Source organism: Rattus norvegicus, chromosome 17 (assembly GCF_021556685.1).
Source record: "Rattus norvegicus strain SHRSP/BbbUtx chromosome 17, alternate assembly SHRSP_T2T, whole genome shotgun sequence".
Taxonomy (NCBI): domain Eukaryota; kingdom Metazoa; phylum Chordata; class Mammalia; order Rodentia; family Muridae; genus Rattus; species Rattus norvegicus.
Window position 1 is genome coordinate 86,197,427 of NC_141550.1, and position 17,574 is coordinate 86,215,000.

The 17,574-nt window shown below is 37.3% G+C and overlaps 1 protein-coding gene across 2 annotated transcripts in view; it reads left to right on the forward strand.

Annotated features, from left to right (window-relative positions):
- The window catches only part of Plxdc2 (plexin domain containing 2), a 386,926-nt gene that overhangs the window by 202,259 nt on the left and 167,093 nt on the right, over window positions 1–17,574 (forward strand). For both annotated transcript variants that reach the window (XM_087591183.1, NM_001108422.2), the window contains exon 4: window positions 9,292–9,361. In XM_087591183.1, the coding sequence (XP_087447309.1) occupies window positions 9,292–9,361 (70 nt within the window). The remainder of the gene's footprint in view (window positions 1–9,291; window positions 9,362–17,574) is intronic.

The following is a 17,574-nucleotide window of genomic DNA, read 5'->3' on the forward strand; positions in this document are numbered from 1 at the left end:
TTATACGTTTCCATTGTCTTTAATGACTATTGCTTTTATAGGTGAATGTATTTCTGGAACTGCTTATATAAGAAAAAGAATAATACTAAGAAGTGTTAAAAATATACTAAATGTTAGTTTAAAGATTCAATTTTTGCATATGTAAGAAATAGAAGCACCTTATCTCTCATTATAGGGAAAATAATAAAATAACAGACTTGGCAGTGCAGGACATTTGCTGGGAAGACCAGCCTCCAATGCTTTTCACACCATGTTTTAGGGAGTACACATATGCCCTGGTCCCACCCACTGTGCCATCAGGGTCCTGTATGCTACTTTCTTAGTCAAATCATTTTGATTTGAGAAAGATGCTTTCTGTTACTTTGGAGTTTCTGCTTTATTTTGCTTTGTCTTGTCATTGTGAATATGTTTGCTGTCTGGTCTTATTTCTTCCTATATTTTGGAATAAATCAAGAAAAATGGAAATTGAAAATAAGTAATACAGGATTTGGACATGTTATTTGGTCCCAGGCCAAATAACTTAATTTCCACACTTAATTTCTATTTTATTGTTTAGCAAACATCTAGAAATATCTACTTGGGCTCCAGGTGACCCATAGACAGCAAGTCCCTACTAGACACAATGAAAATATTATATTTGAAATATATGGAGGCTTCACAATGTTTAGTCTTCAAAGTGATAACTAGCTACTGAAGGATAAAAACACTAGGGTAAACAAAAGACAGTTATCAGGACAGAGTTTTGAGTCGGTTTTCTTTGAAATGATAGGCCCATTACTTTCTACTGGGTACAGGTTATGACGTCTTTGAAAATTCAGTGCTAAGTTCAGACTCTTAAAATGCTCAGACTTCTGAGAGGTCCCATCTAGCTTTCTCCTCATCCGATAAAACTGCCTTGAATAGAATAACATGATAATTGTGTATATTTGTTCAATATTCTTAAGTAATTGAGATACCTTGGTGTAATTTTACTCATTGTACATTATCATCTATCATCTTGCTCTCACGCAGGCATTATGTAAGACTTAATTTCCAGTTCTTCCTCACATCTGTTACCCTTTTCATGACATTTTTAAAGTTTTCTTTTGTGAGGTTGAAATGTCCTCATGGTTGCATACAGATGTCTTCTCCTAGTGAGAATTCGATGTGATTAGATTAAAACAGAGACAGAAGGAACACCCATTCAGAGCCTGCCCCACATGTGGCCCATACATATACAGCCACCCAATTAAACAAGATTGATGTAGTAAAGAAGTGCAGACCGACAGGAGCCGGATGTAGATCGCTCCTGAGAGACACAGCCAGAATACAGCAAATACAGAGGCAAATGCCAGCAGCAAACCACTGAACGAGAACGGGACCCCCATTGAAGGAATCCGAGAAAGGACTGGAAGAGCTTGAAGGGGCTTGAGACCCCATATGAACAACAATGCCAAGCAACCGGAGCTTCCAGGGACTAAGCCACTACCTAAAGACTATACATGGACTGACCCTGGACTCTGACCTCATAGGTAGCAATGAATATCCTAGTAAGAGCACCAGTGGAAGGGGAAGCCCTGGGTCCTGCCAAGACTGAACCCCCAGTGAACGTGATTGTTGGGGGGAGGGCAGTAATGGGGGAAGGATGGGGAGGGGAAGCCCATACAGAAGGGGAGGAGGAAGGATTAGGGGGATGTTTGTCCAGAAACCAGGAAAGGGAATAACATTCGAAATGTAAATAAGAAATACTCAAGTTAATTAAAAAAAAGTTTGTTCTGTGTGTGTCCTATCAGGAGGTACATTAACATGGTTACATGTTACGTTGGAATCTTCATCCCCCAAAGCAGCAAAACTGAAGAGTGTAAGCATAAGATACAATCGGGTCTTGATGACCCTGACTCCCGATAGAGGCTGATGATGTAATCTCAGGCTGAGGTAGTTACAAGAATAGGCCTGCTCTAACGGTAAGTTTTCCCCACCCTTCGCTGTTTCTCCTCGATGCTCTTTACCTCTGTGCCTTCCGCACTGAGATGATTCAAGAAGTCTCCTACCAGACACAGAAGCTTGACCTGAGGTTTATCAGACTCTAGTTCTGTGATGCATGAATCTCCATTATTTGAAATTACATAGACTCAAGGGTGTTTCCTTCGATGTCAATATCAATTCCCGATGAAGGTGCCTCCTGTGGTTTTCTTTCCTCACTGCAAAATTACTATGATTCTTTTTGTAAATAGTGAATATTTTGCTTATTACAATTTTAACTATTAAGTTTCACATTCATCCTTATTAACTACAGAAATAAATACACATATCATGTCTGGCATATTAACTGTTAATCTCATTCTCCAAACACCTGTAAAGATAGTACCTATGGCTGTTTCAAAGCAGCCAAATTAGAGCATTGTGATATTACACAGAACTATTAACTGCATTCCTGACATCAATTCTACTACAAAACAACTGTCCTTAATTAGTTTAATTATCTCTTTTAAAAGCAATTGATAATATATGCAAATATTTAGGGAATGCACAATAATAATTTTCTGCAGTTTATCAGGAACTAAATGAGAAAAACTATGTTTAGAAAACTAATTTAAATGAACTATTGATATGCTGGAGACATTCATAAACACAATTTATTGTTAACCATATGGCTCTATGCTTATAGAAATTTTGGCACCATTTAGTCATTTGATCCTTCTAATCGCCTTTTCAAGGAGAACCTTGACATTAAGGCTAAATGCTTATGAAGTCATAAAGTGATGTGCTGGCTAGTTTTTGTCAACTTGATACAAGTTAGAATTATCTGAAAGAAGGGAACATCAACTGGGAAAATGCCTCATATGATCTGCCTATGGGTCATTTTCTAAATTAGTGACCAGTAGGGGAAGAACCAGCCTTTTGTGGGTGGTGCCATCCTTGTGCTGCTGGTCCACAGTTCCTTGAGAAAACAAGTTGAGCAAGCCTTGAGGAGCAAGTCAGTAAGTAGTACCTGTACGAGGTGTCTGTATCAACTTCTGCAATAGGTTCCTGCCCTTCTAAGTTCCTATCCTCACTTTCCTCAGTGATGGACTGCAATGTGGAAATGTAATCCAGATGATGTATGTTCTCACTGATTTGCTCTTACTCAAGCTGTTTCAGCAACAGAAACCCTGGCTAAGACAGCCACTCACCCAACAAAGATGGCTTGTGAACCCAAGAGTCTCTGATAAGGAAATCCTGCTAGAAACTAGAAAAAGATGAAACAAAATTTCAAAATAAAGTCTCACTGAATCAAATGTAAAAGACATGCTTTATGATTAGGCAGGGAGCGATTCATAGACATAATTTATTGTTGCTACAATTTTTGACTGTGCTTGGGATTCTCTTAGTCTTTCAGTTACAGAAGTGTTTCCTGACCCTTTTGGGTCATTTTTAAATAATGATTATTGCATAGTTAATGGATGCGTTACTAATTAGTGACAGCAAACATTCTTACAGCTAACAGAAATGACCTTTCTTCCCTTGTTCCTCAGCTGAGTTGGTGTCCCTGTGACTTAACCCTCTTTCAGCTAGAATATACATCTTCACCACGTTCCTTATCTCCCGTTTTCAGGCCCTGTAGAGAGACTTATGTATTACTCTATATTATTGTACATACTGTAGTCTCCTTTTCCTGCATTCCAGGCATTGATATCCTTTTGAATTAGGATATATTCACTATACAATGGTGGTTGTTAAAATTTTATCCATTTATTTCATATGTATGCCAGCTTTGTCTGTATGTGAGTCTGTAAACCATGTGCATACCTATTGTCCAGTGCAGTCTACATGTGTTAGATGGCCTCAGACTGGAGTTATAGATGGTTGTAAGCCACCATATGTGTGCACTGGAAGGATATCAAGTGCTCATAACTGCTGAGCCATCTCTTCAGCCCTAAATAATGAGTTCCATTCATGTACATAATGTGTTTTAGATTGTATTTATTCCCCTGTATTACACACAGATGCCACCCTTCCTCCTTGGGTCCTGTTGTTGCTTTTGTTCTCTTATTGCCCCTTATACATTCACATTTTCTTTAAGACTCCACAATTGAAGGAAAATTCATGGTATCTGCCTTACTGAGTCCTGCTTTTTGCTTACATACTGATCTCCTGCATGAAATGTGATTCAATTCTTCTTAACAGCTCAATAGTCCTTTATTGTGTATGGCTTTACCCTTCTTTGTTCATTTATTCACTGAGAGCTACTCAGACTGATTCTCTAATTTAGTTCACAAGAATAGTGCCACAATATACATGGGCATACAGAAAGCTTTGTAGTTTGTTGCCTTTAGATTCTGCTGGGTATATACCCAGGAGTTAGATACAGCTAGACCATCTCTCTCTTTTTCTACCACATCTTTACTAACATTTTTATTAATCATTATAATTGTTTACATTTCAAATAACGTCCCCCTTCCAGGTTACCCCTCTACAACACTCTCACCCCAACCTACCTCTCCCCTGCTCCCTTTGCCTCTATGAGGGTGCTCCTCCATCCACTCCTCCCTCGCCCCTCTAGCATGCTCCTATGCTGGGGCATCAATCCTCTCTTCCCTCCAACTGATGTCAGATAAGGTGATCCTCTGCTACATATGTATCTGGAGCCCTGACTCCCTCCATGTATACACTTTGGTTGCTGGGTTAGTCCCTGGGATCAGTGAGTTGATATTGTTTTTCTTATGGGGTTGCAAAACCCTTCAACTCCTTCAGTTCCTCCCATAGTTCTTCCATTGGGGTTCCTGGGCTCTGAGCATCCACCCCTGTATTTCTCAGGCTCTGGAAGAGCCTCTCAGGAGACAGCTATATCAGGCTCCTGTCAGCAAGCACTTCTTGGCATCAGCCGTAGTGTTGGGGTTTATTGTCTGTAGATGGGATGGATCCCTAGGTGGGGCATTCTCTGGATGATCTTTAGTCTCTGTTCCACTTTTTTTTTTGTTGTTGTTCCCGAGATGCGTGGGTGGCCCGTCCCTCAATTGACAGTCATGCCTATCTACTGGAGGTGTTCTCATTGGGTTGTATCTCCCCTTTGTTGGATATTTTGGCTAATTGTGTTTCTTGACTATAGCCATTTTGACTGGGGTGAATGAAATGGAGTATCATGGGACTTAGTCGCATTTCTCTAAAACATTGGGTGTGTTTATCTTATACATTTAATAGGTATTTACATTCTTTATATGTAAAGTATCTTTTTGGCTAGTTTTATCATTCTTTGGTTTGATTATTTGCTCTCTTGATTTTTGATGTTTTGACATCATTATACCTTCTGGATAGCAGTTATCAGCAGGATGAATATCTGCCAAAGGTTTTCTTCTATTATTGTAGGCCAACTTTTCCTCACTGTGGTCATCTTATTGATTCTTAGTGTTGGGCAGCCCTCTATGCCAGTTTTATATTATTATTATTATTATTATTATTATTATTATTATTATTATTATTATTGGTGGTGGTGGTGGTGGTGGTGGTGGTGGTGGTGGCGGTGGTGGTGGCGGTGGTGGTGGTGGTGGTGGTAGTAGTAGTAGCAGTAGTAGTATATTATTAGTAGTATTGTATTTGGGTCAATGAATGTTCCATTCGGAAAGATAATTGCCTTTTAAGAAACGTTTCTCAAATGTTTTCGTCTAGTAGTTTCATTTTCGGTCTTACCTGAAGGTCTTTGTGAAGAACTTACAGTATTTCCTGTTTAAAGACTCAATTTTGGTTCCCTGAACTGGGGCTTAAATGGCACTTCTTTGTGATACTCTGCCTACATATGGTTCTATTGTGTATCTTTCTGTAATCTTCTCCTCCTCACTGAGGGGACTCTGGGAAACTTACTTATCATTTTACCCAGGGTCCTAGATTTATTGCCTGTGATATATAAGGTGACGAATGAAGGATGAAAACATGAAAAAATAAAGCTTCCCTTTATCCTTGTCTGACACCTCTTTTATAGATCATTCTGTGGGGGGAAATAATAATCTAATTAGTTAAGGGTAATTATGTTGAATGTAAAATCATTTGACTCGAAGGTACTTAATGAAATTCTAATGCTTAACAATTTATATTGCTACCTTTCTACATCAGTCATTTAGGTAGGAAACTAATGATTTTCTTAATTTCACCTTTACATTTTTACTATCACTTTGGTTTTAATACCTCAGTAGTGAAGATCATTGAATTTATAGTGGATCAAAGCCTAGGGGCATAGTCTTCACTTCCTGCTTGAGGCATACCTAACCACTCTCCCTCTGAGAAGCTTTCAGTCTGAAATGGTTGTAAAACAAGACTATGTAAAGGCGTTCAGTTTATGAATGTAGATATTGAAACAGACACGTGAGTTATTCTGGGGAGAAGACATACATGTGCTAAGGAACGTTGGAAGATCTCTGAAATCTTCTCCTTCGTGGCCCCTGTTGGTTCCCACCAATGGGAAGTTCACTCTGACATTTGAGTAACTTCCCAGCCCAAGTGGCACCTCTTCTTTGTTTTTTTATTGTGTTTTGTTTGCTTAAGAATCTTCTTCATCATTATATCTGGTATGGTTAAAGTAGGGGCATGCCTCAGAGTAGAGCAACGCTTGACAAACTACAGAAACCATGACTAATCCTATGACTGTTCTTGTATGGAGTTAAAGGGCAAGAGTATTGACTTTAAGAACTAGAAGCCACAGTTTATGACTGGCATGAGAAGGACAATGTTGACATATTTGTCCATCACAGGTTCAAGTTAGGGCTGGGCCTTAAAACTGAATCTTAGTGGTTTTCACTCATTTTCTGGAACAAAAGACTGTAATGAATTTTGGAACAAGGTAACAAATTGATGATAGACAGTTACATTCAAAAAGAAGAGGAAGCAAGGCATCTGTGAGGAGAATGGTATCCATGGAGGGGCGGGACCGTCGGAAATGAGTGAAGAGGGATGGATGCGTTCAACAGCCTTTCAGATGCTAGGTCCTGCTAGATGCACTGTGCATTGCTATTATATAGGGTAGAGGATGTCATGGTCCTAGATAGATAAATTATGTATTTTAGAGGGAGCAGTTCAACCACAGTGTGACACTTGAAGACGGAATCGTTATTTTCTATCAACACCTCTTTCATTCTCTTTAGCTTATGTGTTGTCCATTTATCTTGTTCTAACTCAAGAATAGTTAAATACCTGAAGTGGCTTAGAAACCATACCACATAATTCTCATTAACCCTGGTGAAAAGTGGGTTTGTTAGTAACGAATATTTAAAGAAAACTGTTAGTGCAGATGGGAATACATTGGAATGGCAGGGTTCTGTCTACTCTGATAATTCCCTTCACTGGACTGTTTTTGACATCTTTCAGACAGGGCAGTTTGGTATTGTTACTTTGACTTTGCTGTTACCAATGGCCACTCATTCCATGTGGCACAATGGAAAGGTTTTTATTTTTCTGGTAGCATAAAATAAACCCGATGAAAAACTTTTCTTAGGAAGATGTGGCTTTTTTGAAAAAGGAAAGAAAAGCTAATTGAAAGTCAATGTAGATTCTGAATTATTACTTCTGTGCCAAAAAAGTCATTAGAAATCTCTGAAGAATATGAAAAGGCAATCATTTGCAAAATTGCAGAGAGTTAAATTCCAATAGGTATATTCTTCTATGTTTTAATTTGTAGATTCAGAGAAGTAAACTGTGTAGATGGTGGGATTTTTAACATAAGGTCATTTACTATAGGAAGGCTGAACAGGCTTTGGCCAGACTGGTTACCTTTCTTTTGAATTCACGTGTGTGTGTGTGTGTGTGTGTGTGTGTGTGTGTGTGTGTGTGTGTGTACATAGATAGATAGATGGATAGATAGATAGATAGATAGATAGATAGATAGATGATATATAGACAGTTGATAACATACATGAATAGATACGTTGACATAGATAGATAAACAGAGATACAGAAATACATTGATTTAGATTAATGGTAGATAGATTAATGACAGACAATAGATTGATAGGAGAGAAATATAGATAGATGATGATAGATAGATGATAGATAGATAGATAGATAGATAGATAGATAGATAGATAGATAGATAGAGGGGAGCAGAAACACAAAGAGACAGAGACCAAAAATGATTGATTTATTTTAGGCCTTGTCTTTTATATGCATTATATGTAATGTTTCTTGTTTCTTGCCTTGTAATGTTTTAAGCATACAAAATCTACTTTATTCCTTTGTAGTTTACTACTTTTATATACGATAGTGTTAAAATATATACATGTGATCACTTTTTTAATTTTTTTCTTTTATATTATTTTTTATTTACATTTCAAATGCTATCCCCTTTCCTGGTTCCCCACCCCGCTATCCCATCCCTCCTCCTCCTGCTTCTATGAGGGTGCTCCCCTACCCATCCACCCACTCCCTCCGACCTCCTGCCCTGACATTCCCCTAACTGGGATATTGAGCCTTGACAGGCCCAAGTCCTCTCCTCCCATTGATGCCGACAAGACCATCCTCTGCTACATCTGTGGCTGGAGGCATGGGTCCTTCCATATATACTCTTTGGATGGTGGTTTTTTTCTTATTTCTTAAATATTTAATAATAATTGTTTTAGGCTTTGTTTAAGAACGCAAAGTGTAAGACTTTTGAATTTTCTACCCGAGTCTCTCCAATTTACCCTATACCCAATCAAAGTAGCTCTGAGGTTACTTCTGTTCATCCTGTAACTTACTGCTTTTAAATGCAAATGATATGTCTGGATACCTCACTACAATAAACAAACATGAAGATGTCCTTGGTTCTCCAACTCTAGCTCCATGACCTCATCTTCTGTCAACCACTTTTTATTATAGGATGCATAAAAATAATAGTAAGCAATGCAGTAGTGGTATAAAGACCCTTATAATTGATCTCCATTCACTTAATCTCATCATTTAGCACATTCTTCTGTTTTCTATTCAACTGGTAAAAATGACAAAACTATTCCCCCAAAAGCATATGCATTAAATGATAGAAATATATTGGTAAATGATGAAATAACAGTAATAAGGAATGCAAGAAGAAATTGAATTGGTTTATAATTTAAATTTGCAGAGACTCTTCATAAATCAGAAAAAAAAGTCAATAGCCCATAACTTAACCTTATTTTTTTTCATATGCTTGAGATAGTAAATTGCCAAAAAGCTATTCTTTAGTAGCACCCAACACTTAGTTTTTAAGGTTAACACCAATACCAATTGGGTAAAAGACAAACATCATTTAGCTTTAATTGAAAAGCTCTCTATTTTACGTTTACCATTTTGCACTGTATTGATCTCTCTCTCTTTTGATGTCGTTCCTTGCAGAGAGTGAATCTGTCCTTCGATTTTCCATTTTATGGTCATTTTCTAAATGAAGTCACTGTGGCAACTGGGGGTAAGTCTTCTTCTGTATAGTTACCTAGAAATACCTACAATTTCATTACAGATATTATATTAATTTTTCTCACTTTTAAGATAAATAAAATTTATTGGGAAAGTCATTGTTTTACAACACAAATGCATGCATGGGGCTGAATAAAATACACAGAAATATTGAGGATAAATTTTAGCAAAAATAATAAAGAATAATTAAAAACTTCTGGTTAAAACCCATCCCTTGATTTTTTTCCCTTCTTGGTAATATGTTTGGTAAGACCTATGTGAAATGGAAAAGCATGAATTAGATATAGCATTAAAAGGTGCAAAAGAGAGTTGTTGGCTTATTTAAATTTTTCTTTTAGCATATGTGTTACTATTCATGCATATACACACTACAGCAACATGTTCTTTACATTAAATAATTTTATTTTTTATTTAATGTCTCATGTAAACAGACAAATCTGAGGGTCTTAAACACTGACATTCAGTTTGTCTTTTCAAAATTTTGCTTTCCTCTGTAAACGCAAAGGTCTAGTGTTGGGTCTAGTACTCGCTGAAGAAGGAGTGAGTCAAGTTTCACAATGCATTGTAAATATTAAAGATGTATTCATCATGATGGACTGATTAAATACATGACATTGTCTCTGTCACCCATAGATGGTGGAGAAGAGTAGAAAAATTAATGAACATAAACAGAAGTAATAGAACTGTAAAGATTTAAAAAAGTGAAATTCCAGGTTCATTCAACAGTGGCATCATGAAATGACTTGAACTTCTGGACTTCAAGTGCCAGGAACTTGGGACTATTTATTCTCTAGATCCCTTGATTTTCTCTGGAATGGCATAAAAACAGACTGGTCTGTTCTGAAATTTTAATATGTTATAAACTTGGAAGTTAAACAGAAATCAAGGGAAAAGGATTTCCAATCATCAATATCAACATGGAAACAATTTTGCACACCTATGTTGAGCTAAGGTAAATTATGCTACTTCTGCCTTAGCCATCGTCAGTTCAGAGGGAAATGAAAGTGGGGAAATGTGGAGTTGCTTAGATCTTTGGGAATTTATGGGATTTTTCAGGGTTGCTAAGCTTATGCACTTATGGGAATCATTCTATGAATCTCAATGGAGAAATTGTTCAAGATGTATCTTTGAGAGTTTTGCATTTTTCGTGGTTTTTACAAGGAAGAAAGAATATAACTGGGAGGGCTGCAATGGTGAGTGATACCCAAAGGAGAAAATGGGCAGGGCATTTTTGAAATAGCAAAATATTTAGATTTGAGTGAAATTAATAAGATGTTTATAAATAAAATGCACATCAGAAAAGCAAATTGGGTCAGTTTTACATCATCTCTTTGAATCATCGATCCTGAATTATATATGTGACAAACTTTAACAAGGTGTATCTATATGTTTGTGTAATTGCTCACAGTACAGACATACTGTGTGCAGTGTGTATAATTGCTTGCAAGAGTATTGTGGTTACCTGTGGGAGAACCCTAAAGGATTTAATGGTTCAAACTAAGGTGGGGGAGTCAAATTGGACAACTACAGAGACAAATGGGAGATGATTTAGTTAAAAACAAAACGACTCCAGCCTGGTGATGTTGAATTTTTGTGCGGCAGAAGAGTAGATTATACTTAAGTAAGGTATACATAGAATGTGCCTTGGAGTTCACCATGCATACACTGTTAGAGAGAATCAGCCCTTTAATTGATTTCATGGAAAGGTGAAAGTGAATGTTAGACCCTTTGAACCATGAATGTCATCATGTTGTCACCCATTAAGAATCCAGAAACATGGTGACTGTATAATAGAAATGTTAGGTATGTTTTCTAGTACAACATATTTACCATAACTCAGAGTGTTTTCTGTAATAGTAACTTTTATTCACCCAATGTAATTGCCATCTCAGAGGCTGACAGATTAAGAAGCTCACCCTTTTTAGCTCTTTCTGATCTCTGGCTGGCTGATTCAGCTCAGCCGTGCTGGCTCAAACTCCTCTCCAAGCTGACTGATTCGATCTGACTTTGCTCCGCTTCTCGCTGAGTTACTCTCACTTTGGCCTCAAACTAACTCTGGCAATCTGTTCTGATCTTCTGTCTCCTCATTCACTAGCTTGTTCTGCCTTCACCTGCCACCCACCTCTGTAAAACTGTGCAGGTAAAACTGCCACCTCTCTTGTTCTCTGCATGGCTTTTATAAGTGACCTCTTTCCTGTCTGTTCTTGTGAGAGTCAGACATATCCTACCTCTGACTCAGTCTGTCAGATCTTTCTCTGATTCATCACTTTATCAACCCCTCACCTATATGTCACTTTCAAACATGGCTGCTTCCTTCTACAAACTAACCTTACTCACATGGTGTGGGATTAAAGGTGTACTAAGCCAGAGTCTGGATTCCAGCTAGAAGGAGTACACTGTCACTCCAGCTAGGTCACACACTGTAAAAAAATATAGAGTCTTGTCTCAAGAAATTTAAAAACTCACATCAGTGATTAAGCTGCTATAATTTAAGATCTTCCTTAATGGAGAGGACAGCAACCAATGCCAGAAGATGGCTATATTATATTCAGTGCTTCAAATTACCATTTCGTAAAAATTTCTCAATTGAATAAATGTATCTTCAGTGATACCTGTGCACTTTGCAAAATCATTTAAAGACACTCTTTGTGTACTTAAACTGTAACAGCAAGGATAATATATAAATCTCTGTTCATTGTTTAAATAAAACTTGAATGAGAGGCCCCACCATAATAATTTGGTTGTAACCCATATCACACAGAAAACAGACTCCCATGAAATGTTTTCAAATGAAAACACTGAGCTTGAATTCACTTCTACTACTTGTTCATTCAATCAGTTCTGACCCAGATCCTGTAATAGGCACAGGAGAGGAAGATCCACGTTGCACCATGCAGAATAGACTATGGTTCCTGGCTGAGATTATTCTGTCATCTAAGGCAAAGAAAGGGACGTGATTTGAATAAACAATGACAGCAGGCTAAGCAGAGGGAACTTATTAAGAAAGGAGATAATTTATGTTGTTCCATGCATTAACAAATTTGTGAAAGAATGAGCATTTAGTACAGACCTATAAGTAGATCGAATTTTATTAGGTAAAGAGGTGAGGAAAAATAGTGAGGAAAGAATAGCCCAGAAAAAGGAATGCTGAGATAAATCACAGTCTGAGGCCTGTATTTTATTTATTTGCAATATATATGATAAAATTATATTTTATATATCAATAAAATAATCTTATATATTGATATATTAGCAATAATATAGTAATTATAATAATCTTGAGTTAGTCTCAGATCTCAGTCTTAAATTTTGCGTATGGGGTACATGGATGTACACATGCATGCGTGAACACTTTTCACATGTGTGGAGAGGGATCAAAGAAGGGGTATAGTGTCTTTTCACTATGTTAGTCTCTGGGACTTAATTCTGGTCATCAGACATGGCAAAAAGCATATTACTTACAGAACCATCTTGCTAGCTCATGGTGACAGAGTTTCAATTTTTTGGTAGATATGTTTCCTGATGATCTTGGATAGGTGCAATCGAGAAGAGAAAGGCCAGTGCAAGACCTAGCATTTGAATTGTTTAATCATTGTGGTTGGAAAAGGTTCCAGCCATAAAGCTCCATGAAAATGAAGGGGAGAAAAGCTATGAGTCTGGAGGTCTGACCAACAGACTGTGGATGATGAGATGTTACAATCCAGAATGCCAGCAAGTCCTAGTGTCACCACTCATCTTAACTAGACCACTCACCATGAAGGGGGTTGAGAGAACGAGAAGGTGCAAGCCAAACTGAAAGTGCAGATTTGAAGCCATTACCACAAGATGAAGGCCTGGGATGTTTAAGCAGGGACATCAGCTTCCATTGTATTGACTGTCGTTTATCCTTGATTGTGTCCCTGAATTCGGCTGGATCCTGTTTCTATATCCAATGTAGGAAAACAAAAAGCAAACAAACAAAAAAGCAAAGTCAAATGTTTTCATAGTGAATACAAGCTGTGCAAACAAACAAAGCAATTGCTTTGAACTACACTTCCTTTCTCATTATCTCACTTATTTGCTTTTTCCCATGCCTTCTTAACCACTCTCTACACAGGCACATCTACACAGGCACACATGTGCATGCACACACACACACACACACACACACACACACACACACACACACATTTTAAGTCGAAGATCTAAGATTAATTCCAAGATTGTTCCCCATGTCTCTGTTAAGAGCAATTAAAATCAGAAACTAATTTTAAAATACAGACAAATACATAATTCATTATGGCAAATCTTTGTTATGGTCATGTATATATGTATGTGCCATTATGAATAAACTTCATTTCTACTTTAAAGTTTAAATTTAAACTGAACACCAGGCCTATCGCTATAACTGGAAAATGCAGTCTTCAGTTATTAAACATTTTAATATTCAAAAGCTTCAATCATCCATACAAATAATGCAGAAAAGTGAATTTAAAATACCATCTTATTTTCTGGTTCACTGACAGCAATATCTGAAAGCTTTTATTCATTTTTCTATTTAAAATATAATTTAGTATGCAAGTATTTCAACTATCTCAACATTAATCCTCTGTGCAGCTCATCATCAAGAACACGTTCCTTAATGGCTCACCTACGTCCTCTCCCCTGCATCTCATAGCTTTATGAGTTTCTCTCATAGGCCTTCCTTTATGTACTCTATGGCTACTCTTCTGGTATTTCACATGTTCCCTGTTTAGATTGTTAATTTCTGCAGCCCTTAGTAGCAATGGAAGAGCATTTTAACCAAAGTCTACCATGGTTCTGTGTGATTGTGAAGAATGTGGTATAAAACATGAGTGACAAGAGTGAATAAGAGGTGGCCCGATTCAGATACAAAATAAACAACCATGTGTCAGTGCAGATGGCATTGTGAGCATGGACTTAATGGTCTAAAAAGATAAATATAGTGAAGTGTTTGCCCTGTTTTTTTTTTATATACATTTCTAATTGCATGTTTCATTTTGAAAACTGTTTAAAGATTGAACATTTATTTCATTCAGTTGCTATATGATAATTATTAAACATAAAGTTACTGTTAATAATTTTTGCTCTCTGAAAATTAATATGTAAACATTAAAAAATTCAGGAAAAATGGGAAACACAAATCCCCTTCTCTTTCTTCTCAGACTATGCATGCTTCTGTCAATCAAACCACAATCTTACTTTTTGAGTTATGGAATATTAAATTCCAATGATTATTTTTCCAAGCCAGGCTAATTAACATTTATGTGTGCTTTAAGTCCTCCATAAGATATATTAAAAACAAAAATATTATCTGTTGTCTTCATTGGGTTTTTAGGAAGTGGATTACTAAGTTTTCTATCATTTTCTCTTCTTGTCTTCAAATACTAATATTTTAATTTTAGCTCCAAAGAATAGTACATGTTTTTTCAGGACACTTGATTAATAGCAGGGATGAAGGCTTTCAGTGGAGAGAGGGAATTAGTTATTTTCATGATGATTTATAAGCACTGACTCATCTTGCTTCAGTCAAAACCTAAAGAAAAAGGTAGTGAAGAACAGTGGCATTATTAGTTCCTTTAAAATGATTTTTAATAGAGAGCAGAGATCACAAGCTTCCAGTAATCTGTACAATAACAGGATACAGTAAAGGCACAAATGTGGAGCAGAAACAAATTTATTCCATTCAGGGCGCCAATTTAAAGTAACAAGCTATAAGACTCAAGGATGTTCAGGAAGAAAGACAAGCAGGCCTCTGTCCTATATTCTCGCTCTGAGTGAGTCTCTGAGATATACCTGCAAACCTCCAAAGTCTCATTTTCCCAGTCCTCTTGGGTAATCTGCTCTTTACCTAAACCATCTAGTGTCAGCGGCGTCATCAACAGATTCAACAATCCCAGGTTTCTTCTCTCTGCAGCGGTGGGAATCACCTACTGCTGATTACCGTTGTTTCTGTTCTGCACATGTGTGTTTCATTAGCTCTGGCTCTCTGAACTAGGGTACAGTACTGACTTTAGAGCAGTGAAAGATTTGGAGAGTGATACCCCTGGAGATATACCTAAGTCAGTAGGATAAGAGGCAACAAATCTGCCGAAGGCAGGGATATGGGTAGAATGACCGTGGGTGGTAATTACACACACACACACACACACACACACACACACACACACACACACACACACACGAGAGGGATTGTGAGCCCATGGTGAACAAGTCATGAATGGGAGTAGGCTAAGTGGCGATCACCTGAGGTGTATCCTTGGATAGAAAGCACAGTAACCATGCTCAGTTTCATCCATTTCGGAAGCAACCACAGAAGAGACTGCCCGTCTCCAGAGTTTAAATGTACTTAGGAACTTCATCCCTGGAAAGCACTTCTTTGCTCTGTGACCTAGGCTTTATGAGAAACACCAGCAGCCGTATTCTCTTGCATTCTCTATCTGTAAGGCAGCAATAAGTCTGTTAAATAATGCTATCACACAAATGCCTACAGACATCAGGCAGTTACAAAGGGAGTCAAAGGAAGTCTTTTTAATCAGGAAAGTACTCTACATGACACTGGTCAATGCTGGAAAATAAAGGACGTTTTTAACCGTAAGAGGTTGACAGATCCTGACCACTTCCATAGTAAATTAGAACGAATAAACTCAAAACCTATCACAGCCAGAGAGAATCTTCCTTTTATTGAGGAATCCGGTCTGGCACCATGGTTAAGAGAGACCTTTGATGTATAGGCCCATAGGCAAGAAAGTTGTGTCTGTATAGTTCTCAGTGAATGAGCTCCACGCTCTAGTTCAGTTTCCTTATCTGTAAAAGAAGACAGTACAGTAACTGGCTTAGAACAATATTTGTAAAGAGCACTGTTTCTGATAGACATTTCATAGAACACACAATGTAAATAGTATAGAGTATTACTGAATTTTCCTGTGTAGTCTTATCATCTTTAATAATGCTTCTCTATAAGCTTTTACTAACATGACATTGTTTGTTAGCTTCCCCTCTAGGAATTTAGCTAATGCACATGCCTAACTTTTAAAGGCTGACTTAAATGGTCTTACCCATTCACAACAGGGAGAACTGTGTTTATGTGGCTGGTTCAGGATGTCTATTCTACTGGACGCATGTGTCATAACCGAGTGCAGATCAAGATTACTTCCAATGACTTCCTGTGAAGAAATTCTGCCACGCTAAGATTCTGTGTAGAAAAATTTTAAATCGGCAATTTTATATTCTCTGTCCGTAGAATTTTGAAGTTTTAACTCTGATGTCAGTGTGTAACAAAAATTAATGTACAGATTGATATATATATATATATATGTGTGTGTGTGTGTGTGTGTGTGTGTGTGTGTATATATATTTTTTTTTTCCTGGTTCTTGTGTTGTCCTTTGTTCTGTGAAGGAAAGTTCCTAGGGGGAAAGGACCAGTGCTGTTAAACATTCTATAGGGTTGCTTGACAGGACAGCTGCAGTGTTCGGCATTACATCTGATCTGGGGCTAACCTTGACTCTAAGTAGTCATTCGTTGTTGTTGTGAATTAACATCCTGTGGCTTTAATGCAAATCATTTTAAAGAACATGAAAAGCCCCTAGATCTCAGCAGCCCAAGGTGAGAGTGCCATGGGGTCCAACCTCAGGCGTATGGTACGAGGTTCCTCAATTTGCTTTAACTGCTCCCTAGCGTTTCTTCCAACGTTTTTGAAAATTCTCTTGATTTATGGCTTCCTTTGTTCTATAACTGCCAATTTTATGAAATGGTTACCATATAAAAACACAGTATTTGGGTTACAAATATTTTCATGGCAGTGGTCATTCTTCTTTTCCACCAGATATTTCCACCTTATATTTCTTTTAAGGTGAAAATTATGCATTTGCTTTAAAGTTTCTATTTAACTACAAAGCTGTATTTTTCTAAAACAAATATGGAAATTGATAATAAACACAGTATTTAGTTCCATTTTCTGTTTCTGAAAACCTTTGGTTTCTGTTATGATGCCAAATTGAACAAAAATCTTGTGATGAGAGAATTTAGACTATGACAAGAACTTTTCATAGACGTCATCAGTCCCAGCCAGCTAAGATAAAACTGTGAATACGGGATTGGCTCTACCTTGGATAACTGCAAGATGCTTTATTAGACTTGTGATTAATTGTGTTCTTCACAGTGTGACCCAAAACTTATGGAAGACTGAAACCTCAATATGAAAC